At 39.8% G+C, this 27,838-nt stretch overlaps 1 protein-coding gene across 1 annotated transcript; it reads left to right on the forward strand.

The window, feature by feature from the left end:
* The first annotated feature begins 51 nt into the window (after positions 1–51).
* DRC1 (dynein regulatory complex subunit 1) lies at positions 52–27,551 on the forward strand. Its single transcript, XM_087959784.1, has 17 exons — positions 52–289; positions 1,616–1,703; positions 2,305–2,417; positions 3,191–3,374; positions 5,312–5,449; positions 7,264–7,350; positions 9,336–9,458; positions 9,919–10,058; positions 11,763–11,897; positions 13,618–13,853; positions 14,870–15,048; positions 15,232–15,321; positions 16,321–16,407; positions 16,886–17,097; positions 22,567–22,710; positions 23,533–23,635; positions 26,969–27,551. Exons 1-17 carry the CDS (start codon positions 93–95, stop codon positions 27,029–27,031), a joined length of 2,319 nt encoding a protein of 772 aa, XP_087815910.1. The 5' UTR covers positions 52–92; the 3' UTR covers positions 27,032–27,551.
* Positions 27,552–27,838: the final 287 nt, after the last annotated feature.

Genomic DNA, 27,838 nt, shown 5'->3' on the forward strand with positions numbered 1-27,838 from the left:
ACAGGCCTTCCGTCTGGGTTGCTAGAGACGCTGTTACCAAGGTAACGGAAACAGGCGGTTGCTGAGGCCGGCGGAGTACCGAGGCCGCCAAAATGAGCGCCCCTGTAGCCGAAGGCGAAGCCGGGACAGAGGTCGACGTGGAGGCGGAGGCGTCGGGCGGGGCCAGCCGGGACGTTGGCAGCGGCGCCGTCCCGCGTCCCAAGCTGGCCAATTTAAACTCAGATGACCCCCTGGAGCGCATCGCCGCCCGCCGCGTTCGCATCGCCGCCCGCCTGGAGACGAAACGACGGTCGGTTTGATGGAGGGGGCGGGATGGGGGAATAGACGCACCTGATTCGCATCGGGGATCCTAAAACGAACCCCCAAAGCGCTTTGCAAGAATTGAAGCCTGAAAGGAAAATCTGCCGGTCTTTTGCGTAATTGCAAATCCACAGCAACTGGTATAATAAATGCTTCCTCCACGAGGTAACCGTGACGGGTCGTAAAATGCTGGCGAACTTATGTGAATCCTCGAGCCCTGTCAATCTCATCCTAATTGTTCTCCTCTCATCCCCCAAATCCACCCAAGTGTTGAGTCCCTTACTCTATACTCTTCATGTGCATGACTGCATTCCCACTCACGCTAGTAATACTATTGATAAATTTACAGATGATACAACAGTGGTGGGACTGTTAATCTCCAGGGGGATGAGTCTGCCTACTGAGATGAGGTGGACCGGTTGCTTTCATGGTGTGGAGACAATAACTTGGTCCTCAACGCCAATAAGACTTGAAAAAGCACTACACAATCTAAAACCTTCTCTATATTGGGCTGGACAGAATATGTGCCTACTTCTTTAAAAAGCTATCCACTGCCATAGCCGAACCTCTAAGCATAATCTTTGAAAAATCTTTCAGGACCAGCTCCTTGCCAAAACTATGGTCACAAGCCATGGTCATCCCCATCCTCAAAAAGGGAGACCCCAGCCTAGTTGAAAATTACAGACCAATCTCTTTATGCTGCGTCACCTGTAAAGTCATGGAATCAATTATTAACCAATCCATCATCCTCCACTTAGAAACAAACAACCTACTCTCTAATAAACAATTTGGTTTCAGGAAAAAACTATCCTGTAATCTGCAACTCTTACACTGCAAAAACATATGGACTAACAACTCGATCAGGGCAAAGCAATAGACGCAATCTACATAGACTTCTGTAAAGCCTTTGATTCAGTGGTACACGACAAACTACTACTAAAACTAAAATCTTACGGTATCTCTGGACACCTGCATAACTGGATAGAAGCATTCCTATCAAACAGACAACAAATGTGTTGTCTAAAAGTTGTCTAAAAGTTGGCTCCAAATGGTGGGTTATGAATACCAACAGATGCTTCTATGCAAGGCTTTTAGAATGCACTCAGTGTCAGGATTTTAGGGAGTGGGATGGTGAGGTATCTCTTATTATATGGTGAGGTATCTCTTAGTTTTAACATCTTGATTTTTGCCTTTTTTTCTTATGGGAAAATTAAACCTATTGGGAACCTGCTTCAGATTAGCTGTTTATTGGTATCCGTAGTAGTAAACCATTCATAGGTTAAATGGGTATTTGTGTTTGTTTTCTACATTTTAGGGAAGCCCTTGGGGAAGATCCAGATGCAAAAAAATTTGTAGAAGAGGAACAGAGCAGGAGTCACAAGCAAATAGAGGACAGTAGACAGGTTAGTGGAGAATTAGGGAATCACCGTGTGAATCAAAATGTATGACATATGGAGAAACGTTATTCATTCCATAGCCTGTCCAATAAGGCAGAATAAGACAGAAACTTGATGTCTCAATAGTTTGTGTTTAACAACTATTAAAGAAGTTTGAAAAACATATTTAATCGAACAATTAATTATAAATATAATTAAAACCATAGGAAAATGTCTTCGAGATCTTACAGTGTAGCCATTTCATAGGGACCCCCACTTTCATGGGATCTTCAGGTGTGCTGACAAAATCAAGGTTTAAGGGATTGCTAGAAAATCAGTACGATCAGAGCCAATCTCAACCTGGGTGGGGAGATGTTCCACAGAGAAGGTGCCATGACAGTGAATGTTTGCCTCCAGGATTCTATCAGATGAATCTCCTTAGAAGACGGGAACTGAATATGCCCCTCCTTCCCTGCCTGCATTCTGGGACAGGTAGATGTAACCTGGGAGAGACAAATATTCCTCAAATATTAATTATATTCTGCAAATCCTGAAATGGGTTAAGTCTATAAGTGAATTTGGTACCTTGTATGAATGTATAATCTGATTCTTGCATATTTTATTTCAGAGATTGGCCAAACTGTTGCTTGATGGCACACAGCTAGTAACAAATATCCAGGTGGCAGCTGATTCTCGGGAGGCACACAGGAGATCAGAGGAAGAAGAGCTGACTCGGCAAAGGTAAGACCTCTGTATTAGCATTTCTTTGAACTGTGCAGTGTTTAGGACGTGGAAGAAGGATAAAAATCAAACTTCGCAGTGTTAGGGTTGTCTTAATAAAGCACCTTCCCCTTGAGTTGGGGCATCTGGGGCCAAAAAGTCAAGATGGTAGCTGTAACTATACAACCAGAGCCCTGCATCTTTTAAAATACATTGTGTGTACACTGAAAGATGCCTTCAAGATGATGGTAAACTTTTTATTAATAGTTATGGCTTATAGAAGCCATCTGATGTTCTCTTCATATTACTAATTGTTTTCAGACCTCTTATATGTCTATATGTTTCTGTGTTTTATCCATATATGTGTCGTTGAGGTATTTTTAATGATTTGTCTTGGTCTGCAAATAAATATTCCTCGACAATTGTAATGCCCATCCCATCCCATCCCATCCCATCCCCCACAGATATCCTTGCTTTTGAGTAGAAATTAAACATGACATCTGTACTTCATTTTAATGCATTAGCTTGAACTTGAATGAACTACAAGAACCAGCAGACAAAGAGTATGAATAGAAAAGGCTGCTTTGTATAAATTTTTTTATTTGAAGCTTGGTTTTTCCATCAAAAAGAAAGACTGAGGAAGGAACAGGATTAATGTTCCAAGGAGCATTTCAGATTATTCATGATCCATGGCAATCCCCAACAAATTATGAGTTTTTAATCTTCATATAGAATAGAATTGAATTTCATCTAGCTTGCTTTGAGTAAACTTCCTAGAGGATTGTTATTCTCAGGGTTGAGAAACTGGAAAATGAAGCCAAGGCCAACTTAGACAAGTTTGATGAGATCACCGCCAAGTGGGCCAAGGCCAAACAGAAGACCATCCCCCAGGATCTCTGGGAGGCTCTTAATCTACAGCAGCAGCACTGTGCATTGCTGATTGAAGAGAAGAACAAGGTCATTAGTGAGTTACAACAGGTAGGATCCATGCTTAGTGTACATACATCAATCAGATTGCTCTTATCAAATATGGCTGCAGGGACATGCTGAAAGGTCCATGCTAAGAAGAACACTGAATTTAGAGAATGGAATTTTAAAGAGGAAGATTATAATAGTTTGTATTGCAAAAGATCTCACATAGAAGGACCTTTAGATACATATACTAAACTTCCCTTGCTAAGTAAAACTGGTAGTTTAGGTAAACTACCTTGGCAAGAATTCTTCTCATATACTGTATATATCTTCATCTCTCTCTCCCTCCCTCCCTCCCTCCCTCCCTCCCTCCCTCTCCTTCTCCCTCTCCCCCCTTTCTCTTCCCAATAATTACATGATTTGGCTAATTGCAGGGATTATATAAAATAACCACTGAAAGGAAAAATACAAGCAAACTCTCAGACACCTCCCAGCTCTATTTCCCTTTGTTAAGAGGGAGTAACCAATTCTAGCTGAAACTCATATGTTCTCCTCCATTATATTTTTGTTTGTTAATGACCCATTTGGGTGCCTATGTGCATTTCCCACCCCTTAAAAAATCATCAGTGGTCTTTATATTCCCCATAAAATACAAAATGGTCCACTCCTTCCTATAATTCTGAGGCAATATCTGAGGTAAAATAAATCTTTTATTCTTATCTGATATATTTGCTATTTTTTAAAAGTTGAAAAGCCTGGGAAGTAAAATAGATTGTCATCGCAACAAACTATAAATTCCAGATGATACTCTGGGAATGGCTTTTCACAGCTGGGTACTATTACTGGAAAAAATAGCAAGTGGTAAGCATAGTAATGTGAATGGGAGCTATTTCTTTTGCCATGATCTTTGGAAGAAATATGAGATTTTTAAAAGTAATATCCTCAGCAGCAATTGGACTAAACAGTTAACAGCACCTTATTTGATGCTTTAAAGAATGGTGTACAGTCCACGACCAACAAGCTACACGTGGCTCCCAATGGTGAGATTATGATCCCCAGAGCCATTTTCAAACTTGCTGCTGAGTTCTGATAATAAATTTTAAAGTTTCCATAAATGCTGAGAGTATTTAATCTACCACCACATTGTGATGACTGAAAATATTTGTGTTCTCCCACTATCCCCTCAAATGTGATTTCATGCAGTTTTTTAATGTTTAGCTGTTTGGCAAACTACAGGATATTTTCTTTGAAAAATGATAACTGCTTTTGCTGCCATAAGCATGGTGATTTTGAGCCTATTTCTGGGAAAGTGTTGGGGAGAAAAGCATATGGGAAAACATCGATTTTGATCAATGCATTGGGAAGTAGTGAGAGGGGAAGAAGAAAATGTGTTTGTGTGTGTATGGAAGGGTGGGAAAATACAGTCCAACGTGCGTGTGTAGATACTGTATGAGGAAAAAATAGATATGTATGCATATTGAATAAACATGTGCCTGTGAGGGTTAGGATGTCTCTTTGTAGCAGGGTGTGTGACAGTGAAGGATAAGTCTCATCATAAGTCACATCCATTTCATCTTTTCCCTATCCATTTGGATCATCCATGGGAGTGTAGTCTCCTGCCCTTAAAAAATATGAATTTCTACAAAAAAATTTGGGGGCGAAGGTAGATTAACTAAATTGGTATAATCAGCTTGAATTGGTTTCTGAATTGGCTTATTTACTGAGTTTGCACTACATATTGAACCATGAAACTCACCAAGCACACTGGGATCATATAGCTAAGCTGTAACAGCTAAGCTATTAAAGTTCGATCACAATTAACCAAGCTTTGCATGCTGTGCTAATGCAGCTGCTAGGCCTTGACTGATTGTATTACTGAACATATCCTCTAGCTTGCTGAACAGCATTCAGTTTTGCACAGGTAAACAGTGGAACAATGCCACAATTAATTATTTTTCTGAATTAAATTTTTTTTGCTTTCCTGATTGATTTTGCTTTTTCAGGAATTGAAGAGTAAAGATGATCAGTATGTGAAGGATCTTAGGAAACAGAATGAAGACATTAATTTGCTGCTGGAGCGAATGGAAGAACAGATCCGAAATCTCGTTAAAAATTACCGTCGAGAACTTTTGCATATAGAGGTATACAATTTTTTTTTTTAGAAAAACATGAATTTTGTTTGTTGTGCATGTACAAAAGGTAAGAGAAAGAACATATAATGCTGTATAGAGAAAATATAAAGCATTATATGAAAAACAATAAAATGTATATATAATGTATTTTGTCTCTTATTAATTTATAAATAGCTTGTTATATGTTAATCTTTATCTAAAATAGATAAAGAATGTTAAACTACTGACAGTACTAAATTAATTTAAAACAAAATAGTAAAACACTAAGGAAATAATGTTTTATCAATTCTACATGTTCAGCTAAATTATTCAATTCAGTTTCAAAAGTTAAGGGGACTAGATAGTAAATTAATAATTTTGAAGATTAAGCTCCATAATTTACAGACACTACTGAAGAAAACTGTTTTTATCAGATTCTTGTTTTCTGTTGTAAAATGAATAGTCAATACTGGGATTTAAGACTAGAAGCCTGGTCTTATTTTTATTATTTATTTTTATTTATTAAATTTATATGGCCGTCCATCTCACATATGTGACACTGAATGGGGCACATGATTATTATGCCATCTATGTATGTGACATACATGAAGGCAAAAATAGGAATAATTCATATGATAGGTCTTCTATTCTGAGTTTACAACTAAATAATCAACATTAATACAATTATTTGGGGATAAGTCTTAATTCTTTAGTGGAGAGAGAAATACTTACAAGGCATATGCATTGTATCAGTTTACTATTATATTTGTTTGCCAAATACAAACAGTATCTTGGCTAAGAGTGGAGTAGATAAAAATTACAAATATTCAGTAAATAATTGATCACAATAGGAAAAGAATACAACACAAAATGAATTAAAGTATTTTGGGGGTGGGTGGGCCAAGCTATTCTCCAAAGCACCTGAAGGCAGGACAAGAAGCAAAGGATGGAAACCAATCAAGGAGAGAAGCAACCTAAAACTAAGGAGAAATTTCCTTACAGTTAGAACAATTAATCAGTGGAACGACTTGACTCCAGAAGTTGTGTGTGCTCCAACACTAGAGGTTTTTAAGGAGAGATTGACCAACGATGTGTGTAAAAGTATAGGGTTTCCTGCTTAAGCAGGTGGTTGGACTAAAAGACCTCCAAGGTGCCTTCCAACTCTGTTGTTCTGTTAATGTAGAAGGAGCATAACATTTTAACAGTGAAAACTATTTCAAAAACCATTAAAAGTTTAGAAGGAACAAGAAGTCTTGACTGATTCAATTTGTACCGCATGTAACTGAACAAGTGGTTCTCTTCTTTGTTCTAAAAATATTGTCAATTGAGACTCACTCAATCTTACTTGGGAAAGGCCCACTTGTGTAATCCAATTGTACTTCAGGTTACAGTGCAGGAGTTGGCATCCATTTTATCATTAAAATGTTAGCTCTATAAAGAGATTTTTCTAGCCTTATTTGAGATTATTCACTTCTTTACTCTTAGACTAAGAGCTGTTTAAATCTTATCCCAAAGGTGCTTTTTCAAGAGGCAACTGGACTTTCTGGTTTTTCTTTGAAGACGTTTTGCTTCTCATCCAAGAAGCTTCTTCAAGCTAGTCTTCAAGCTTTATGGACGAAAAGCAAAACGTCTTCGAAGAAAAACCAGAAAGTCTAGTTGCTTCTTGAAAAAGCAGCTTTGGGAAAAGATAAACAGCTCTGTCAGAGATGAAGAAGCTTCTTGGGTGAGAAGCGAAATGTCTTCAAAGAAAAGTCAGAAAGTCCAGTTTCCTTTGGGATAACCATGACCTGGATGACTGAGGATCTCCGTAGATGTTTAAATCTTAGTGTTTCCCCCCACCCCAGAAAGCCTTTGAACTGGAACGTCGTGAACTTCTCGCAAACAACAAAAAGAAATGGGAGCAAGCCATACAAACTCTCAACCGACAAGAGGTAATTTTGGTTTTTTTGTTCTGTTGGATCCCAGGGAGCAGTGATGGTACAAGAGAATTCTTTGTGGAAAAGCTGATAGAAAAGAAAGGTATATGGCAATAGCTGGAATATAAGAGGAAAAGATATGCTTGCAGAGGAAACTTGAGTAACAATCTTTTGTAAAGTTTAAATATTAAATATTTAAGGAAAAGTCCTGGCCAATATCAAGATTTTTGATGGCTCAATTAATGGGCGATGCTTGAGAGTGAATAAGTATAGAGAGAAGAAGCCTAGATGTGATCTCCAGAGTGTAATTTAAGGTGACTTTATATTTTAAAATCTGGAACATAACAGGCTCTCTTAATTTTTCTTGGTTAATCTCTGCCATTATGTCTTTCATAATGGGAAATAGAAGACTTGACGCAAAGTGCATGTGTGAAGATGCGCACAATGGTAAGAAAAGTGTTTTCCCCAAAAAAAGTATGTGTAGTAAATGTTATTGCCTCTGACTACACTGTATTTATTTTTAAAAAAAAACCTTGGAAAAATTATTTTAAAATCTTTGAAATGGCATGAATTGGAAGGAAGGAGATGTTGCCCTTATCTTTGGCAATGTGGGTATAGGCTAATATGATGCTAATATATAGAAATTTTTTAGAACAGATCATTAGCTGATAGAAGAGAACATTTGTATATTGAAGTGTGGGGGCCCTGGTGCTCTCTTGGTTGTTTTCTTGCAGACATTTCATTAGCAAACTAGTAAACATCAACAGTGCATCATTCGATCATTAAGCATGAGTTACCTTGAACCACAATATGGCTGGCATCTTACCATGTTTCCCTGAAAATAAGACCCTGTCTTATAATTTTTGTGCCACCAAAAAAGGCACCAGGTCTTATTTTCAGGGGATGTAATCCACTGACTAACCTCACTTGCACGCGTCACCCCCAGCCTCCTTTTTGCTGTCAGAGGCCTTCTGTCAGGGTTCTGACAGATGCCCTAATTAACTTCTTCTTCTGTGGCTGGCAAGGCTTTCCTGAAGACCTCTGCAGCTGATAACAGAGCTCTGGATTGATCAAGAGCTCTGTTATCGGCTGCAGAGGCCTTCAGGAAAGCTTTGCCAGCCTTGCTGGCTGCAGAAGACGTGGGCCGGCAAGGCAGGTATCAGGGTATGTGAGACCTAGTTACAACTGTCCAAAGGTAAGTAGTAGGGCAGCTCCACCCCGATCCCCACCCTAGCTTAATTTTTACCTATATACTTTGGAATGGGCGGGATCTGAATTAGGGCTTTTGGGGGTGGGTAGGGCTTATATTGGGCGCATGTGTAAAAAGCAAGCTAGGACTTTCAGGGTAGGCTGTATTTTCAGGGAAACATAGATAGATAGATAGATAGATAGATAGATAGATAGATAGATAGATAGATAGATGATAGATAGACAGACAGATATAGATCAATTGATAGATCGATAGAGAGATAAATAATAAATAATAGTGAGAACTTAGAAAAGAATGAATTTCCAAAGCATAAGTTCCCAACTAAACCAATAATTTTATATTTTATATCATTGTGATTTCCTTGGTAAAATACAAGAGTGGTTTACCATTGTGTTCTCCTATGTAGTATGAATTGATGCCTTTGCCATTGTCACTAAAGTGATTATGTGCCTCTGGCATCTTCCTATATTGCTGCTGCTTAATGCAGCTGCCTACTTGCTTTAGCTGGGCAGCTGGAATTACTTTTATGCCTTGGGTGACCCTGCTGGGAAAATATACTCTGGGTAACACTCCTGACCTTCTCGCATCCTCCCCCCCAAATGAAGCAGCACAGCAAGATTTGTGTGTATGGGGAGTTGGTATGTTAGAAGAGCTGAAGGTTAGAACCAGATCATCACAGAGAAATTCTGTGTGATCATGACTTAATGGCATATAATCAACTGGAGTCTAGAGGAGAACTTTGGCTATTTTTAATTACAGCCCTACTTAACATATTTTCCCCCTTTTAAAGTTGGATTTTATGATGGCTCGCTTGAAGAAGGTGGAGGAATATGAACAGGAGCTGAACCAACTACGGGTGCAAGATGCTGAGGAGTACAATGTTATAAAGATCAAATTGGAGCATGATGTGCAGGTGTGAACTTTCACCTCTGGTTTCTTCTCAATAGCTCTGCTTTTTTTATTTCCTTTCCACATTCCCAATTTAGTTACCTAGATTGGGAATGTGGTGCTAAAAGTTTTCAGACGAGGGTGCTAAATATTTTAGTCAGTGTGTTTACTTGGAAAGCTCCATCTTGGCACCTTAAGGTATTACAGTAGGCAATGTTGTTGACCTGTGATGAAAGCACTAAAGGGGTAGCATTATTGCTGCTCAGCCTGTAGCAAAATCATGAGTGGAATTTATATCACAATCCTGGCTTGCCACTCAGTGTAAAAAAAAGAAGCCCATAAGCATCTTTTTCTGACTAATAAGTTTTAATAAAAATTTTTACCGAAAAAGTGCTGTTACACTCCTGATTTTTTGCTTCCCTAAACTAGTACAGCTCTGCTATTACAAAGTTGTAACAGTGCATTATTTTCATTTGTGGTACCAGATCCTGGAGCAGCAGCTCCAGCAAATGAAAGCCATCTACCAACTAAATCAAGAGAAGCTGGAATATAATTTCCAAGTGCTGAAGAAGAGAGATGATGAGAACACCATAATCAAATCCCAACAGAAGCGGAAGCTCAATAGGTAAGAGTAGCAGAACAGCTTCCTTGCTTTGTATTTTTATTGCTTCCTGTTTGTAGGAGAAGGAATAGCAGAGACTGGGGGGGGTTGAGTCAAAAGAGTAATCAGCCTAGAGTCTCTATGTTGCCACCAGCAGACTAAGTCCAACTCTCTTGAGTTCTGTTAACCCTTTTAACTAGCACAAAAATAGTACTAATTGTTAGTCGACTAGATTTCTGTGCATAGGCGCGAGCAACAAATCAGTTTAATTATCCATGGAGATTCAGTCATCCAGGGGATGGTTGTCCCAAAGGTGCTTTTTCAAGAGCCAAATGGACTTTCCTGTTTTTCTTTGAAGAACTTTCACTTCTCATCCAAGAAGCTGCTTCTTGTTGAAGCTGAAGAAGCTTCTTAGATGAGAAGCGAAACATCTTCAAAGAAAAACAAGAAAGTCCAGTTGGCTCTTGAAAAAGCACCTTTGAGACAATCAGTTTAATTGGAACTTAACATCTGGCCCTGATTTTTTGCATCGGACACTTCCGCAGTCACTATTTTTCCTTGTCCTGGAAAGGAAATGCAAATACAGGTAGTCCTCAGCTTGTGACTGTAATGGAGCCTGGAATTACAGTTGTAGTTGTTGTGGTTATTATATGGGTCATCATGTAACAGCACCCAATTTTATGACCTTTTTTGTGGGTTGCCAATGCTGCTGTTGTTGAATTAAGCAGCTGTCATTAAACGAATCTGTTTTAGGGGCATTTCCACCCCCAGAAACAAGAAATATCAGAAACCAGCAAAATATGTTGAAAAATGTGAGACTATGGAGCCCTGCAAACAGCTGTAAATTGCCAAGCACCCAAATGTGAACACATGGCTTCAGGTGTGTGTGTGTGTGTGTGTGATTGTGTGTGTGTGTGTGTGTGTGTGTGTGAAACTGTTGTAACTTTGAAATTTGATCATAAGTATTTTGGGGGGGGCTCTATTGTAGCTTCAAACAGTTGTTAAGTGACCTGTCATTAATCAAGGGCTACCTATATTCTGAACTTTATGCTAGAATGCACCCAAGTACCGATAGTCCTTGACTTACAAGAGTTGATTTAGTGACCATTCAAAGTTGGGTGGAACATTGGAACTGAACATTGACTTATGACCATTTTTATACTTACGACCGTTGTAGCATCCCCACGGTTACATGAATAAAATTTGGATGCTTGGCAATTAATTCATATTTATGATGGTTGCCGTATCCCAGAGTCATGTGTTCCGCTTTTGTGACCTTCTGACAAGCAAAGTCAATGGGAAAGTCATATTCAACTATGTTACTAACTTAAGAACTGCAGCGATTCACTTAACAGCTGTGGTTAGAAAGGTTGTAAAATGGGGAAAAATTCATGTGAAGAATGTTTCGTTGAGCAACATAAATTTTGGACACAAGGTCGTAAGGCGAAGATTACCTGAATACATATCCTCAGAAGCTTTTCAGATTCTCAGAGGGTAATATAAAATTGTAGTGTCTAAAAACCATGATATATGAACAAATGAAATCCATTATTAATAACTCTGCCTAATAACTCTTACTGCCACAATGTGGTGAAATACTTCAAACCTTGAGTTCTAAAGGATTTAAGACCCTTTTTTTGGTCTCTTGACTGCCGTGGGTATAATTTGGTTTGGGCATTGATTCCTGTCCTTCTTTGTAATAGATGTGTCTGTCTCTTTGCTTCTTAGGCTGCATGATGTGCTCAATAACCAGCGCCTCAAATTAGCCAAGCAGGTCAAGCAGTATCGGGAAGAGAACATGACACTGACAGCGGACTATAAGCGGATTGTAGAGCAGTACAAGGACCTGCAGAGAACAATGAGGTGTGGACTACACATTGGAATGAGGGGCAGATGATGGCAATTTGGGACACTTTGTTGCTTGGGCTAGAATTGTGCACTCAGTTATACTCAGAACAGATGAAGAATTGTGTTCTTTACACCAAGAATCCTGTAAATCCATATTGGGGTGTGTGTAAAGGATGAACTTTTCTTTTTGTTTACTTCCGACAAATTACACTATAAAACTAGAAGAACAAGTCACAATTGTGTTGTACATACATACATACACACACATATATATAATAACATATTGAAGCACAAACCACACAAGCTTCTTTTTACACATGACTCTTCCTCATGACTTGTTAACTGCAACACAAAACATTACTAACCATTAAAAGACATAATCTCACAGTGTTGCTTTCATCTCATCACCAGCCCACCATGGAGGCAGTTTAAACTCATACAGGTGATCCTAGCTTAACAACTGCTTGTTCAATGACTCAATTTATGACAGGTGTTGAATGAGTGGTACTTACGACTCGTCTTTGAAAGTTCTGGCTGTCATAGCATCCTTGTGGTTGTGTGAGAACCATTTGCAACCTTTACTGCTGCCTTCTGGCAAACAAATCCATGGATATTATAATAGTATTTTTCTTCTTTTCGTGACACATTCCTCCACCTCAATGTTTGTAATGATGGAGTCAGAGTGGAATTTGTCCAGTTCCTCTTGGCCACTTTAAAGTATTCCAAGCATACCTACCTCTGGTCAAACTACACTTTTTTTAGTTATTTTAGCTAGTATAACAGAAGACATCAGTCACTTAGCTTTCAGAGAACCAACTTTCAAATCATAATGCACACCATCACCCATGGATGGAGGTGGGAGAAGTGCTCTCTTAGTCATGGCTCTGCATTCAAAACTGCAAGGTGCGTGTTTAAAAACTCACGTATGAGAGCTGCTTCCTTTCACTATTTTTCTTGTAGCTCTCTGACCTCTATTCAGAGGTCTTCCTTCACTATCACCTCTGGATCAGTCATTGTAGCATTCTGTCAAGTAAATAGTGGCTGATCCTTCAGGCAGGTAGAGCAATCATCTGTCAAAACTTGCCTCTTCCTGTTGGGAAATTATTTTAAATAATAATATTTAAAAAAAGAATAATTGAATAATTGTTCTTTTTTTGCTGGCATGTGATGCCAGGAAAACCAACTGTTGTTTTCTTTAAGTTGCTGTACATTAGGCAAGTGAAGGCAGCTGTTGCTCTTCTTCCTGAGGTACAGTAAAGCTTAGCAATGAGAGCAGTTCAGGTATATTGGCTTCAATCAGCTTGCTGTATGAATCCTGCCATTTGCTCAGCATATTGTCTGAACCACTCCATCATATTAAATCTAATAGGTGGTTTATTTGGATATGGCATGTTAGGATGCTTTGTTAACCTGGGTGTAGAGTTTGGCATGATATACTGTATGATCTGAGCAATTTAGCTGCATATATTAGGATTTGCACTATCAAATCTGACACAGCATAGAACAATAAAAAGAAGCAATGCAAGATTGGAAGACGTAAAGAGAATTGGACATGACTGAATGGATGACATCATCATCCTCATCATCAGGATCTGAATCTTGGGACTTCTACATCACTATTGATCTGTAGCTAACCATTGAATGTTGGTACTTCTGAGTATAGATACTTCTGAGTATAGATACTTCTGAGTATAGATTCAAGTTTTTGAGTCATGCATCTCTTTTGTTATCTCAGACATTTTGCCATTGTGGATGCTGAACATTTCCTGGATGTGTGGCTGATGAATGAAGAAGAGGCCAAGGCGCTGATTCGCAAAGCCTTTGATGCTGACCGTGTCATCCATACTCAGCAGTTGGGGTTACCCTGGACTGAACCTGATGGCTGGTTCCTGCACAATGTGGGACCTATCATGCATATGAAGCAGTTGAAATCAGCCAATGAGCTGGCCCGTGAGGTGATCACACCTGATAGTAAGCAAGTTCTGAAACTTTTGTGGAATTCCGCATAAAGGCAGCATGATTGATGCAATTTGAGACAAGTTGCACCACATTGCTAATGCCTGTATAAATCATTCTGTTTCCTGTTATAAAAATGGGATTTATTTAGTAAGTAAGTTGAGCCATGAACGTCAGGAAGGGGAGACAAAAATGAGGGCAATTGCATAGTTTCCTCAGAAATGAAGGATGAGAGGTTTTTTTTCTCTCAGAATTGGCAAATTCTGCTATTGCAATACTACAAATTTCACTCCCGTGAAGGCTAATTTTCTGACATGTGCATAACGCATAGTATGCAGTCATACCTGGACATTCCAGTTTTACATATTGTACTTTGACTAACACAGATGGACACCTTTTTATAGTTGCTTAAGCCAAATATTAATTGTACTTTTCCCCAGGATCATATGGCAGCTTTTAAGAGCAGCTACTTGATCATAGAAAAAAGTACAACTGCTTTAAAGGGTTTCAGAAAAGTGCCATGCTCATGCCGATACATGCTCTGAAGCACTTTTTCACCTTCAGTTCAGAAAGCTAGATAACTCTATTAACTTCTCTATAATTTCTGCAATCTGGCTGTATAAAAAATTGCAAGATGATGGCAACTTGGAAAGGAATTTATGGAATCCAGTATTTTGGGGGCCGCGTGTAATTTTGGGATTCAGTTTTTACAGTCCTTTTATAAATAGAGAAGTTATTAAGCCCATACTTCTGATCACGTAACATCTCCCCTCCTCAAACATCCTGTTTTGTCAAATAGTACCTACAAATTGATGAATATTTGTGACATTTCTAAAGGCGAAATGCTGTTTTTAATGCTAATTAAGACATGAGGGATGCTGTATGTTGATTTGTTAAAATGGCATGTGTTAGACTTCTGATTTTTCTTTTTTTAAAAATTAATGAATAAAGAACAGCTGATATAATTGCTTTATGTGTTTAAGAAAGTTCTCTGTTATGCTGCTGCCTCAGATTCTGTTTTTTTTCTCTAGCAAGTCAATCACTTCAGCAGCAATTTTCCCCATCAGGGGGCAGATCACCAGAAGAGAATGAAGCAGTCCTAGAAGAGGAGTATAAAGAGGGTGTGGAATCTGAACCAGAATCAAAGAAACTTTGGTCTATTTCAAGAAAGACCATCAAGCATGTTCTGGAGCTCCTATGTGATGAGTCGGTGAGCTGGGAAAATGAGGAAACGTGGGGTTCATCACTGGCTGCAGATGTCTGCTTCTGAGGCTGGGGCCTTGCTATGTCACAATATCCTCTTAAAGCCATGTCCCAAGTTCAGCTCTAGGAATTAGTCAGACCAACAATTGATGTTTCCCTTCTTGTGTTCTGTATCTGCTTCCTTTGCCAGGGCTTTTTGATTGAGAGCAAGCTTCGGAGTCTCCTGCAACCTCTAGAGAGGCCTGATCGCATTCTCATGAAGCTGGACTCCATCTTCACCGTAAGTTCCTGAATTCTCTTGCAGAAGTGATTGGGAAAACATGTACTTGGTCCTTTGGGATTGGGGCCTATACGTGCTACCTTGGTAACTGATTTTCTCCCAGCAGTTATTCCTATTTACCCCAAGGTGGACATTTGTACAATCTATTTATTTATTTCTTTGTTTGTTTGATTTGCCAATCGCTGACAAGATACAGGTATAAGAATAAGAACATAGTTTTGAATACATGAGATGGATACTTATAAGAAAAATAAAAAGAAACAATAGGACAGGGACGGTAGGCACTTTGGTGCGCTTATGCACACCCCCTACAGGCCTCTTAGGAAGCGGGTGAGGTCAATAGTAGACAGACTAAGGTTAAAGTTTTTGGGGTTTGGGGAAGAAACCACAGAGTCAGGTAGAGTATTCCAGACATTGACCACTCTTGCTGAAGTTGTATTTTCTGCAATCAAGTTTGGTGCAGTTAACTTTGAGTTTGTATCTATTGTGCGCTCTTGTATTGTTATGGTTGAAGCTGAAGTATTCCTTTGCAGGTAGGACATTGCAATGTATGATTTTATATACTATATTTAGATCGGACCGAAGGCAGCGTAGTTCTAGGTTTTCTAGGTCTAGAGTTTCAAGTCTGGTGGCATAAGGTATTCTGCAACGAGTAGAGGAGCGGAGAACTCTTCTTGTGAAATATTTCTGGACTTTCTCAACTGTGTTAATATCAGATATGTAATGTGGGTTCCAGACTGATGAGCTGTATTCGAGTATTGGTCTAGCAAATGTTTTGTATCCTCTAGTTAGTAGTGTGATATTACCGGAGAAGAAGCGCAGGATTAGATTAACAACTCTCAATGCCTTTTTGGCTATGTAGTTACAGTGGGCTCTAGGACTTAGATCTGCCAGGATTATAAATGTCTAAGCCTTTGTTTTTAAGTTCTAACTGGACTCCTTACACCACCTCCTAGCTGACCTGTCAGCACCCATTTAGGTTTTTATACTTTCCTATAGGCCCTGTCCATTGACAGTGAAGACGATGTGTATCGAATGGTGGAGTTTTTCATGAATTTCAAGGCTCAGAAGATGGCTGGTTCACAGGTAATAGAGATGGGGGCTTCAACTAATGAACACAATGACTTTCAATCTGATGCACCTTGAGGTTTATCTGTACAGTGATCCAATCATCAAAACTTGCTTCATCACACTAGTCTTAGCTCTGTTCTAGCTTAATGGTCTACTCCCACCTCCCATGGACTTTCTCTATGCGATGTCATCGAAGTTGAAAGTCCCCCATCTCTGCCTTCTGGAGGCTGAGAAACATGAAGTGGCGAAAATAATCATTCTGTCTTAGGATTGTTTTAGTTGCAGTCATGTATTTTAACCAATACCAGCGAATGTTGGATTATGGTTGCTTTTCAGAAATGTTGACCTTTTCATTCATGTCTTATTTCTCTTCGTTTTTCTTTAATACTCTCACTTACATATACATCTCAGCTCTCTTGAGACTGTTGAATATTCTGTGTATTTCGTTGGGACATACGGTATGGTTCTCCCAGAATGCTTCATTTTCCTTTAGGACTTGGAAACCGTAGTGGCAGATACAGTTGTCAAAGTGCTATCCGGAGATGCAGAGATTCTAGGAGAGGAGGACAAGGAGTTTTCTGCAGAACCACAAGAAGAGGACAAAAGCTCCACAGTTACAACAGTGCCCCTTTCTGCAATTTATATGCATCCTGATGACATTTTGAAGGCTCTCAAGGCATTTGTGCAGGAATTCCAGACACCAAGGTAGGTCTGGATTGAAAAAAATGAGGCCTGGTAGGGGTGTTGGATTTGCCCAAAAGGTAACAAATGGATTAAAACCAAAGGTTGACTTGGTAGTCGTGCATATGAAGCTCACAAACAGCCAGGAATAGGTGCAAGTTCAAATAGAATAGAATGGAATGGAATGGAATAGAAGAATAGAATAGAATAGAATAGAATAGAATAGAATAGAATAGAATAGAATAGAATAGAATAGAATAGAATAGAATAGAATAGAATAGAATAGAACAGAATAGAAAAGTTGGAAGGGACCTTGCATGTCTTCTAGTCCAACCCTCTGCTCAGGCAAGAAACCCTATACCATTTCTCTTCTTAAAAACTTCCAGTATTGGAGCATTCACAACATCTGGAGGCAAATTGTTCCACTGATTAATTGTTCCAACTGTCAGGAAATTTCTCCTTAGTTCCAAGTTGCCTCTCTCCTTGATTAGATTCCATCCATTGTTTCTTGTCCTGCCCTCAGGTGCTTTGGAGAATAACTTGACTCCCTCTTCTTGGTGGCAGCCCCTGAGATACTGAAGCACTGCTATTCATGTCAACCCTAGTCCTTCTTTCATCAAACTAGACATACCCAATTCCAGCAATTGTTCTTTATATGTTTTAGCCTCCAGTCCCCTGAGTAGGGGAGGGATCCGATGGATTAACTACTAGTTCGGTGATTTACAATTTGCTTCCCTGCATTTATTTATTTATTTATTTATTTATTTGCCAATTGTTTACAAGATAATAAGTATAAGTGTATACATAGTTGTGAATACATGAAATGGGTACATATAAGAAAAATAAAAGAAGAATAAGAGAAACAATAGGACAGGGACGGTAGGCACGTTGGTGCGCTTATGCACGCCCCCTACAGACCTCTTAGGAAAGGGGTGAGGTCAATAGTAGACAGTCTAAGGTTAAAGTTTTTGGGGTTTGGGGAAGAAACTACAGAGTCGGGTAGAGTATTCCAGACATTGACCACTCTATTGCTGAAGTCGTATTTCCTGCAATCAAGTTTGGTGTGGTTAACTTTGAGTTTGTATCTATTGTGTGCTCTTGTGTTGTTATGGTTGAAGCTGAAGTATTCATTGACAGGTAGGACATTGCAATGTATGATTTTATATACCATGCTTAAATCAGACCGAAGACGGCGTAATTCAAGGTTTTCTAGTTCTAGAATTTCAAGTCTGGTGGCATAAGGTATTCTACAACGAGTAGAGGAGTGGAGAACTCTTCTTGTGAAATATTTCTGGACTTTCTCAATTGTGCTAATATCAGATATGTAATGTGGGTTCCAGACTGATGAACTGTATTCGAGTATTGGTCTAGCAAATGTTTTGTATGCTCTGGTTAGTAGTGTGATATTACCAGAGAAAAAGCTACGTAGGATTAGGTTAACAACTCTTAATGCCTTTTTGGCTATGTAGTTGCAGTGGGCTCTAGCACTTAGATCATTAGAGGTGAGTATTCCAAGGTCCTTTACAGAGCTTGGGTCATCAACAAGATCTTGACTATTCAGCTTGTATTTTATTTTCTGATTTTTTTTGCCAATATGTAAGACAGAGCATTTATTTGTTGAGATTTGAAGTTGCCATTTGTTTGACCATTCTGATACATAGTCAAGATCTTTTGTAGGGTAGCAGTATTGTCTGTGGTATTGAACAGCTTTACATCATCAGCAAAAAGAACGCAATTGCTCTTAATATGATCACACAGAGGTCATTTATGTAGAGTATGAAGAGAGTTGGTCCTAGGACACTGCCTTGGGGGACACCACTATTGACAGGTACAGAATTTGATAGGACGCTCCCAATTTTGACCATTTGTTGTCTGTTTGCCAGGAATGCTTCTATCCAGTTATTCAGTTGTCCAGAGATACCATAGGATTTTATTTTTAGGAGTAGTTTGTCGTGTACCACTGAATCAAAGGCTTTACAGAAGTCTATGTAGATTGCGTCTATTGCTTTGCCCTGGTCGAGTTGTGTCGTCCATATGTTTTTGCAGTGTAAGAGTTGCAGATTACAGGATAGTTTTTTCTGAAACCAAATTGTTTATTGGAGAGTAGGTTGTTTGTCTCTAAGTGGAGGATGATGGATTGGTTAATAATTGATTCCATGACTTTACAGGTGACGCAGCATAAGGAGATTGGTCTGTAATTTTCAACTAGGCTTGGGTCTCCCTTTTTGAAGATGGGGATGACTGTGGCTTGTGACCATAGGTTAGGCAAGGAGCTGGTCCTGAAAGATTTTTCAAAGATTATGCTTAGAGGTTTGGCTATGGCAGTGGATAGCTTTTTTAAGAAGTAGGCACATATTCCATCCGGTCCAATAGATAGAGATGGTTTTAGATTGCGTAGTGCTTTTTCAACATTGTCTTCTGTAAAATCGATATGTATTAGATCATTGTTGTTATCTGTGGTACGGCTAGGAAATACTGGGCATGATCCGTTGCTGTTTACAAATACTGAGCCAAAGAATGTGTTAAAGAGGTTGGCTTTAATGATGTCGTCGTTGCAGTCTTTACCATCGGGTCCTATCAAGGGTGGGATGGACCTTGAGTCTTTTAGTTTGTTGTTTACAAAATTGTAAAAAGCACGGGTGGAATTGGTGCTTAGAAGGTTTTCCTCTTGTTTAATGTGATAATTGGTGCATTCGGTCTTTATCTGGTGGCATAAATTTTTGTATCGGCTTTTGAAATTGGCAACGTGACCAGATTTGTTTTTCCGCCAGAGTGATCTCTTTTTGGATTGAAGTTTCCTTATTGTTATGGGTAATCTGCTTTTTTGTTTTGTTTTGGGAGTTGTTGTTGGTACATATAGTTTGATGACTCTTTTGACTTCAAGTAAATTGTTCTTTATATGTTTTAGCCTCCAGTCCCCTGAGTAGGGGTGGGATCCGATGGATTAACTACTGGTTCAGTGATTTACAATTTGCTTCCCTGCATGCTGCGCGTGTGTGTAAATCTTTGTCAGCTTGCAGCCTGGACTGAGCAGCGCTGCGTGCAGGGAAGCAGCATTTGAAAAAGCACTTTTTTTCCTGCTTTTTCAACTGCAGCTGTGCCTCGCAAGGCAGCTGAGGTTGAAAAACCAGGAAATAAAGGACGGGTAAGAGCCTGGGCAGGCTGGCGGGCGGGCCAAACAGCAGCAGACATAGAACCGGTTCTATGTCTGCTGCACTTCAGAGCTACTGGTTCTACAGAGCCGGACAGAACCAGTAGAATCCCACCCCTGCCCCTGATCATCTGTGTTGCTCTTCTCTGCACTCTTTTAAGAGTCTCAACATCTTTTTTTACATCGTGGCAACCAAAACTGGATGCAGTATTCCACCTGTGGGCTTACCAAGGCATTATAAAGTGGTATTAATGCTTCACATGATCTTAATTCTATCCCTCTGTTTATGCAGCCTAGGACTGTGTTGGCTTTTTTGGCAGCTGCAGCACACTGCTGGCTCATATTTAAATGATTGTCCAAATAAGTAGTGCCACTGAGAGAAAGGTTATACTATAGGGCAGGGGTGGGCAACCACGCCCGTGGGCCACATCCGGTCCAAGTTGGTCTTTTAATCTGCCCAGCCAAGATTGGTACAGAATTAAGGTTTGATGTGAATGATTGAATGATTGCATTCATTTGATTTTGACTTATAATGACAGGCATTTTTTTACACCAGGTGGCGGTCCTGCCTGTCAAATTTTTTAAAGCTTCAGGTGAGGCCCCGGGGCCAAAAAGTTTGCCCACCCCTGCTATAGGGCCTTTCCCTGTTAAGTGTAAAATGAACTGAAGTACTGTCCAGCCATTTTGAGTTGACCCAAAACTGCCTGTACCAAATTACTGTTGTAACTGTATGTCCTTTTTCCTGATCCTTCTGCATATGTTCCAAAGTGTTAATTAAGTGATGCTGCCCTAGCCATGATCTTATTCTTTAGCACATCACCGACTGCAGACTGTCCATCATCTTTAGGCTCCTTCCAGTGTCCCTCCTCTGATACTCCATTCTGTCATTCTGAGTTGGATTGAAAAACAAACACTTCCAAGGCCCAAAGGAAGCTCAGTCATAAGCAGCATTTTTACTTAGGTTTTTCTCTCCCTACTTTTGCTTTCTTTATGTAGTCAATAACGCTTATTTCTGTTAAGTGCCATAGATTGCAATTATTGTATTGCCAGCTGAACAGTCTAGGGCTGTTGCATAAAAGACCACCAGCAGATCATTGTTGTGCCTAGCTTTTTAAGGGACAACAGCAAAATGACAACAGATAAGGCTGGAGGGGAAGGGGCTTATCCTGATCTACCTAAAGTGGCCATACATATTTCTTTAATTTCACCTAGTGGCCTCTTGATTCACCTGTCATGTAATAAGATGATGAAACATTACACATTTTACTTATTTTGTTATTATAGTGGAGACTTAGCAGAAAAATATTGCCAGGGCATTTTTGGCTAAGTTAGAATAACTTTATTGTCACTTTGAATGTATACTAATCGGACACATTAACATGAAATTTCATTGCATACAGCTCTCAAAGGGTCACCACCTCCAATATACGCTACATAAACATGACTAAATACATACATATATACATATATACATACATACATAATTATGCATATACCCACATATATTATATGACACAGAGAAACAACACAGTCTAAGTGTAGAAGCAGAAAGGTTTTCATGGTGAAGTACAAATTTTTCACACATAAAATCTCAAGTTCAGTCTCTGGCATCGCCAGTTTGGGACTGTGGAGAGCTATTGATGCTCAGTACAAATGGTACTGCCTCAAATGGATTGAAATATGGTTTTGAAAATAGAGAAAGAAAATCCCGTCTATCCTATTCTATGTTTTTTCCCAGATGCACAAATGATTCAACATTTTTCATGATTCAACAGATAAAAAACAAACAACCCCAAAGCTGATCAATTAACCGGATTGGAATATGTTACAGTAACTCTATTGTTGACTGGTGAACATTTCTTTTGAAAGCTAATGAAGATTTTATTGTCTTAAATATCTTTAGTAATGTTTAGTAATTTCCTAGTGTTTTGTTTTATATTTTTGTTTTTGTGTTGTCATAAGCTGGAATTATATAAAAATTAGGGAAGGTTGGGAGCAAGTGGGGGCGGGGGTGGTAAACTATTAAATGCCCCATGCATTTAATCGTCTCGATTGGAGGGGATTCCATCATTGCTATATTTGATGACATTTTTATCAAGATTTGAATACTGACAAGTCACCAAATGCACAGTGTGTCAAAATAACAGCGCATTATGAGATCTCCATTCTACCATTGTGACTCAGCCCCTCATCTTGCAAATGTTTGAGTTGGTGAGAATAGCATAGAATAATTAAGTTGAAGCCTTCTCTTAGGTTGTGATGTGAGATTAAGGGCTAATGCAGTAGGAAGTTGCTTATGTCAGATCAAATGATCAGCCAGTGGCTCTTTCCTCCACTTCTAGGGACCAGTGGCCACAGATAAAGAAAGCACATGAAGAACGGGACAACTCTAAAGATTCAGAATATTGGGATGCATTGGCTCATGTTATCCCAGATGGAAAACTGAAGCTGTGGGATGCTCTCATTGTTGCCTTGCAAAAATACTAGTAAGTGATGGAATTTGCACATCCATGCCCTTAGCAATAGTAGGGCAACGTCTGCAGATACAAGGAGTGGACTAGACACATTGAGCTAAATAATCTGTACCAAAGTGTGCTAATGTGTTACTTATCCTAGAGACTTGTGTTATGAGTAGTTTCTTGAGATGAGATAGCAGAAAACGTATTTCTTCAGTTTCAATGAACTTTAATCATCCCAGTTCAATGCCAGTCTTACCACCGGCTTTTTAATGCAAATTTATAGAAAGATGAACAGAAAATACTGACTTTCTCCTCTTTACTTGTTTAGTTTATTAGGAAGTGGATCTTCTTTTGCCCAGTTTTAATGGGTTCATCTCCCTATGACAGGGAAAAGCAGTATGTTTTTATTGAGAATGCATAACTCTCCCCATCCTGCATACCTCACCTCTGGGCTATTGAGTTTGACTGATAACGTTCCAATAATATTGGAGTAAGGGGGCAAAATAAAAACCCAATGTATGAGGAGGGTTGGGAGAACATGACTCAAGGCACCCTTGAGTTTCTCACCCTTCCCATCTTTCCCAAAGAGAAAAAAATTGGCTTTTTTTTTTAAAAGATATATAGGAACCTTAACCTTCCTCAATACCTGAGGCACCCATTTTGCCACAGTACTTCACTAACAGTGTTTGGGCATATCTACTTTGAGGAGCTCTGGAGATTATTTGTGGGCAGAGGAAGGGGTGTAGGAGATCCATGCAGTTCACAGGTTGCCCATTCCAAAGTCTGCAGTTAACAACAGTGTTATCCCTACTGTTTTGAAGGACTCCTCTCTTTTTTCCACCTGTCTAGTCATTTTCTGACTCTGAGGGCAAAGCTGATTGAGGAAACTGATGGGCTGACTCAGCAGAATGAAGAACTTCAGATACTGTTACAGCAATATTTACAATCCCCAGTAAGTAAATGGGTAGAAACTTAGAATCATACAATTGTGGAGGTGTAAGGGGATGATATAATTCAATCCTCTGCAAGATGCAGGAAAACTAATTTAATCCTGTGTCTGAGCAGTCCATCTGGTCTCTATGTGGAATTTTGCAGAAATGGTATAACCTGCAGCCTTCATAGTTAGACTGCCCCATTTTTATATACATCACTTTTAACAACTTGTCAGTCAGAATAGCAATAGCAATAGCACTTAGACTTATATACTGCTTTACAGTGCTTTACAGCCCCCTCTAAGCAGTTTACAGAGTCAGCATATTGCCCCCAACAATATGGGACCTCATTTTACCCACCTCAGAAGGCTGGAAGGCTGAGTCAACCTTGAGCCTGGTGAGATTCGAACTGCCAAATTGCAGAAAGCCGGCAGTCAGCATAAGTAGCCTGCAGTACTGCAGTACTGCATTCTGACTGCTGCGCCACCGCAGCTCATAATGCTAGAATGCTATATGGAATCTTATCAAAAGCTTTGTTGAAATGCAGGTGAATTAAATCCCCTTCTCCACTGGTATATTGTTAAAGAAGGAGAAAAGATTTCTCTCTGAATACTTATTTATGATAAACCCCTGTAGGCTCTTGGCAACCACTGCATTGTTTTCAAGGTGCTTACATAAGGCCTTTTTTGTTATACGCCAGGCCAGTTATGTACCTGTAACTAGGCCAGAAAATCCCTACAGGACCTATCCAGCATCTTGTTTGCAAAAACTTTCTCACACTGAATTTAAGTTATACTGATCTATGCTTATTTGGTAATGTTTGTCATTTTCCCTGCCATAAAACTTTCTGCAGGATAATTTTCAGACAAAGCATTTTTAAAAACGCAGTGGTATTTTGAAAATATACAAGCTACATCAGCAGCAAAACCTTGACAGCATTTTCTAAAATTTCTGAAAATGCTTAGGAATAAATCAAATTCAAATCAGTATAAAATCTTCCATCAAAATAAAATTTGTAGAAAAGGATGGAAGGCTTCTGTCCTAGTTTTGTCGTAGTTTATATGGTTGCAAGTCAGCTTAGACATCAGCAGTTCTTCACGTTTTATTTTCTTGGATTCAGTGATGTTAACTTTACTTGCTTAGCATATTAAGTCAGTTATAATACACAGTATGTTGTCATCTTACTATCTCCTTCCTATTATGCACTGCTTTTTAATCCAAGTATTACATTTTCTATGTTGTCCAGACCCTAAATTGTAGCTGATATGAGAGGCATTGGGGAGGCTGAGAGAGTTAATACATATAAGCTTCTGTAAGATAGGAGTCTATTAGCAGTTTTCCTCATGAACTAGTCCAGATTGTGAAAACCAGGATGGAATGTTTTGATACTCTGCCTTAAGGAATTCACTAATGAATGAGGATTTTAATTTTCTTTTGCAGTTTGCAAGAGTTTATATTTGCTCATTATCCTTAAAGATACTTTACTGACATCTTCAATTCTTGCTTCCATTATGTTGCCCAGCTGTTAGTGGATTTGACAGCTATATGGTGATAAGTGTGAAAACTAGTAAGCATAAAACTCTCCAGTGAAGAATCAATGTAATGTGGATTAAGATAGAAGTGAATTTGTGTTTCTTCACCAGACCGTTTCATTTAGTGTCTCATGGTATTTACACCCATTGTTATAATTGAGTATATAGCAAGGCGGTAAAATTGGAGCAACTGTTAGACACAAAGCAATACCAAAGTCTTAGGCTGGGAGCCCATCCCATTTCTCCTACCTCAATATTAGCAAGATTGTGGTACCAGTCAGTGGTGCCAACTGGAAGAAGATCAGGCAACCAGTGATTTCTTCATGAAGTTATTTGGTTAGTATAATGAATTTGCTGCCACGCAATATCAAGACTATTGGCTAAAGTAGTTTTCTATCTCATGGCCATTATCTTTCTTGTGGTATTCCCACAGACAGCTAGCAGAAAAGAAAATACTGAACTACTGTGTTTCTCACAAAATAAGGCCGGGCCTTATTTTTTTCTGAGCCCCGAAAAAATGGCTAGGAGGTCTTTTCAGGGGTGAATTAATTTCTCCCCCCCTCCTCGTGCACCAGCGCCGTCTCCAACAACAGCATCTGAGTCGCTCCCGCTTTTTCCCCCGTCCCCGTACCAACAGGAAAAAAAAACATTTTGAGGTACCTGGGAGCACCACGTGCTGCGTTTTGGTTTAATCCCGAGCGGCTGGGTGGGCATGAGAAGAGCCGAGCGAGCGTCTCTGCTGCTGCTATGCTTGGTGCTCCAGCCTTGGGCTCTGCAAGTTTGCAAAAGTCCTGGTGCGCAGCCTGTTTCCTGCATTCCAAGCACTCAGCCGAGTTGCAGCTATCCCTCTCTTGCCAGCACCGTCTCCAATAACACCGGCAGCAGTGGCGGGAACCGTGGAAGTTACGGAGGCAGCTCCCCCACCTGAGAAGCGGCTGAAACACTTCCACGGTTCCCGCCGCTGCTGCCACTGTTATTGGAGATGGCGCTGGCAAGAGAGGGACAGCTGCAGCTCAGCCTGGGCGCTTGGAATGCAGGAACAGGCTGCACACTGGGACTTTTGCAAACTTGCAGAGCTCGAGGCTGGAGCACCAAGCGTAGCAGCAGCAGCAGAGACGCTCACTCGGCTCTTATGCCCACCCAGCCGCTCGGGATTAAACCAAAACGCAGCTCACGGTGCTCCCAGGTACCTCAAAATGTTTTTTTTTTCCTGATGTTATGGGGACGGGAAAAGCAGGAGCGACTCAGACGCTGTTGTTGGAGACAGCGCTGGCGAGAGAGGCGCCAGCACCGGTGGGAACCGTGGAAGCTACGGAGGCCTGAGAAGCGGCTGAAATGCTGCTGGACATCCACGCCGATGCTGCCTGCCTGCTGACCCAGGTAAGGGAGCCCTGTGTGCTCCCCCATGGTGTTAGGAGCGGCTGATGGTGAGGCGTAGCTGCCCGCTGGGCACTCCTAATGGCAAGTCCCCCCCCGCCTCCCCCCCCAATTTTGCATGTTTTAAACTAGGCCTAAATTTGGGGGGAGGGGCTTAATTTCATTTTATGCCTAGAAAACATGCTGGGTCTTCCTATTGGGGGGAGCGTATTGTTGGAGAAACACGGTAAGTCTATTTTTGGCTTATTTCATACAGACTCTTACAATTTTATAGGCTTTAGTTTAAAAAAAAGAGAAAAGAGAGAGGCAGCCATAGACTCTAGAATCATTCTGAACAGAATTTATTTAATCTAATCTGTAGATTTTGGGAACAAGAGCTAATTCTTAATAAAACCTATGTACCTTGAGCTGGAGCCTTAATCTCTTTGCTTCTGTTTGTTGCAGGCAAATGCTGCGTTGCTTATTCCACCTACCCACCTACTACATCTACAGATGAATAACCCATGAAAATCTTCCGTGCAAGAGGTGTGGGTTGGTTATTTCCCCAGTATTCTCATTACTTCCCTGGATCTTTACAACTAGACAGATAAACCCACTTAAGTCCCCAAGAGGCAAAAGTGGGCATAAACAATTTCAGCATGTAAGCCCCTCAGTTGTTTTGAGGTGCTTCTTTGAAAACACATAGGTTAGTTATCCTTGAGTTAAATTGAGAACACACAGCTGTTTTCTAGAATGATGGCAGCACTGATGTACATAGAGAATAACTAAAACTAAGTTAAAACTAAAACTAAGGCACATTAAATCTGCTTTGCAAATATTCTGATACACATTCAAAGCACAGCTCAATCTGATTTGATGAAGCCCACACTGACATATTTCAGAAAAGAGGAAAACTTTACCCTTTATAAAAATTTAAGACTATATAAACAAGATGTCTTGTTGACTCTAAACAAGTATTTTCTTTTGGGGCAGGGGGAACATTTCAAAAGAATTAAAAGTCAAATGACAAATAAACATTTAAACACTATTCTGGCTCATCCTTGTTACCTAAGGAGACATGTGACAATGCTTGGGTGGATTGTCTGTAATTGTAGGGTAGCATGAGCCCCTGAAGATTGCAGCTTTTATCATTCTGAAATATTTGAAATATAATCCCAAAGAACCACTGAATATGGACTTGAATAGCAGCTTTGACGGAATGGGGTACTTTTAAGAAATTTGAAACACAGCAGACGGTGACCATCAGAAATGACAACACGACAAACGCCAGGAAAGTATATGTCCAGATCACCATAGAAGGCCAGCCGTGCTGGA

Source organism: Notechis scutatus, chromosome 1 (assembly GCF_049901735.1).
Source record: "Notechis scutatus isolate UNSWTSFEM ecotype Mainland chromosome 1, rNotScu1.2, whole genome shotgun sequence".
In the NCBI taxonomy this organism is placed as follows: Eukaryota; Metazoa; Chordata; class Lepidosauria; order Squamata; family Elapidae; genus Notechis; species Notechis scutatus.

What these genes read in the sequence shown, in the direction of transcription:
- DRC1 (XM_087959784.1), top strand. Translation starts at nt 93, where the DNA reads ATGAGCGCCCCTGTAGCCGAAGGCGAAGCCGGGACAGAGGTCGACGTG. An exon ending in CAGAAGCGGAAGCTCAATAG is followed by an intron (nt 10,059 to 11,762) that starts GTAAGAGTAGCA and finishes TTTGCTTCTTAG; the next exon opens with GCTGCATGATGTGCTCAATA. An exon ending in GTTGCCTTGCAAAAATACTA is followed by an intron (nt 22,711 to 23,532) that starts GTAAGTGATGGA and finishes CCACCTGTCTAG; the next exon opens with TCATTTTCTGACTCTGAGGG.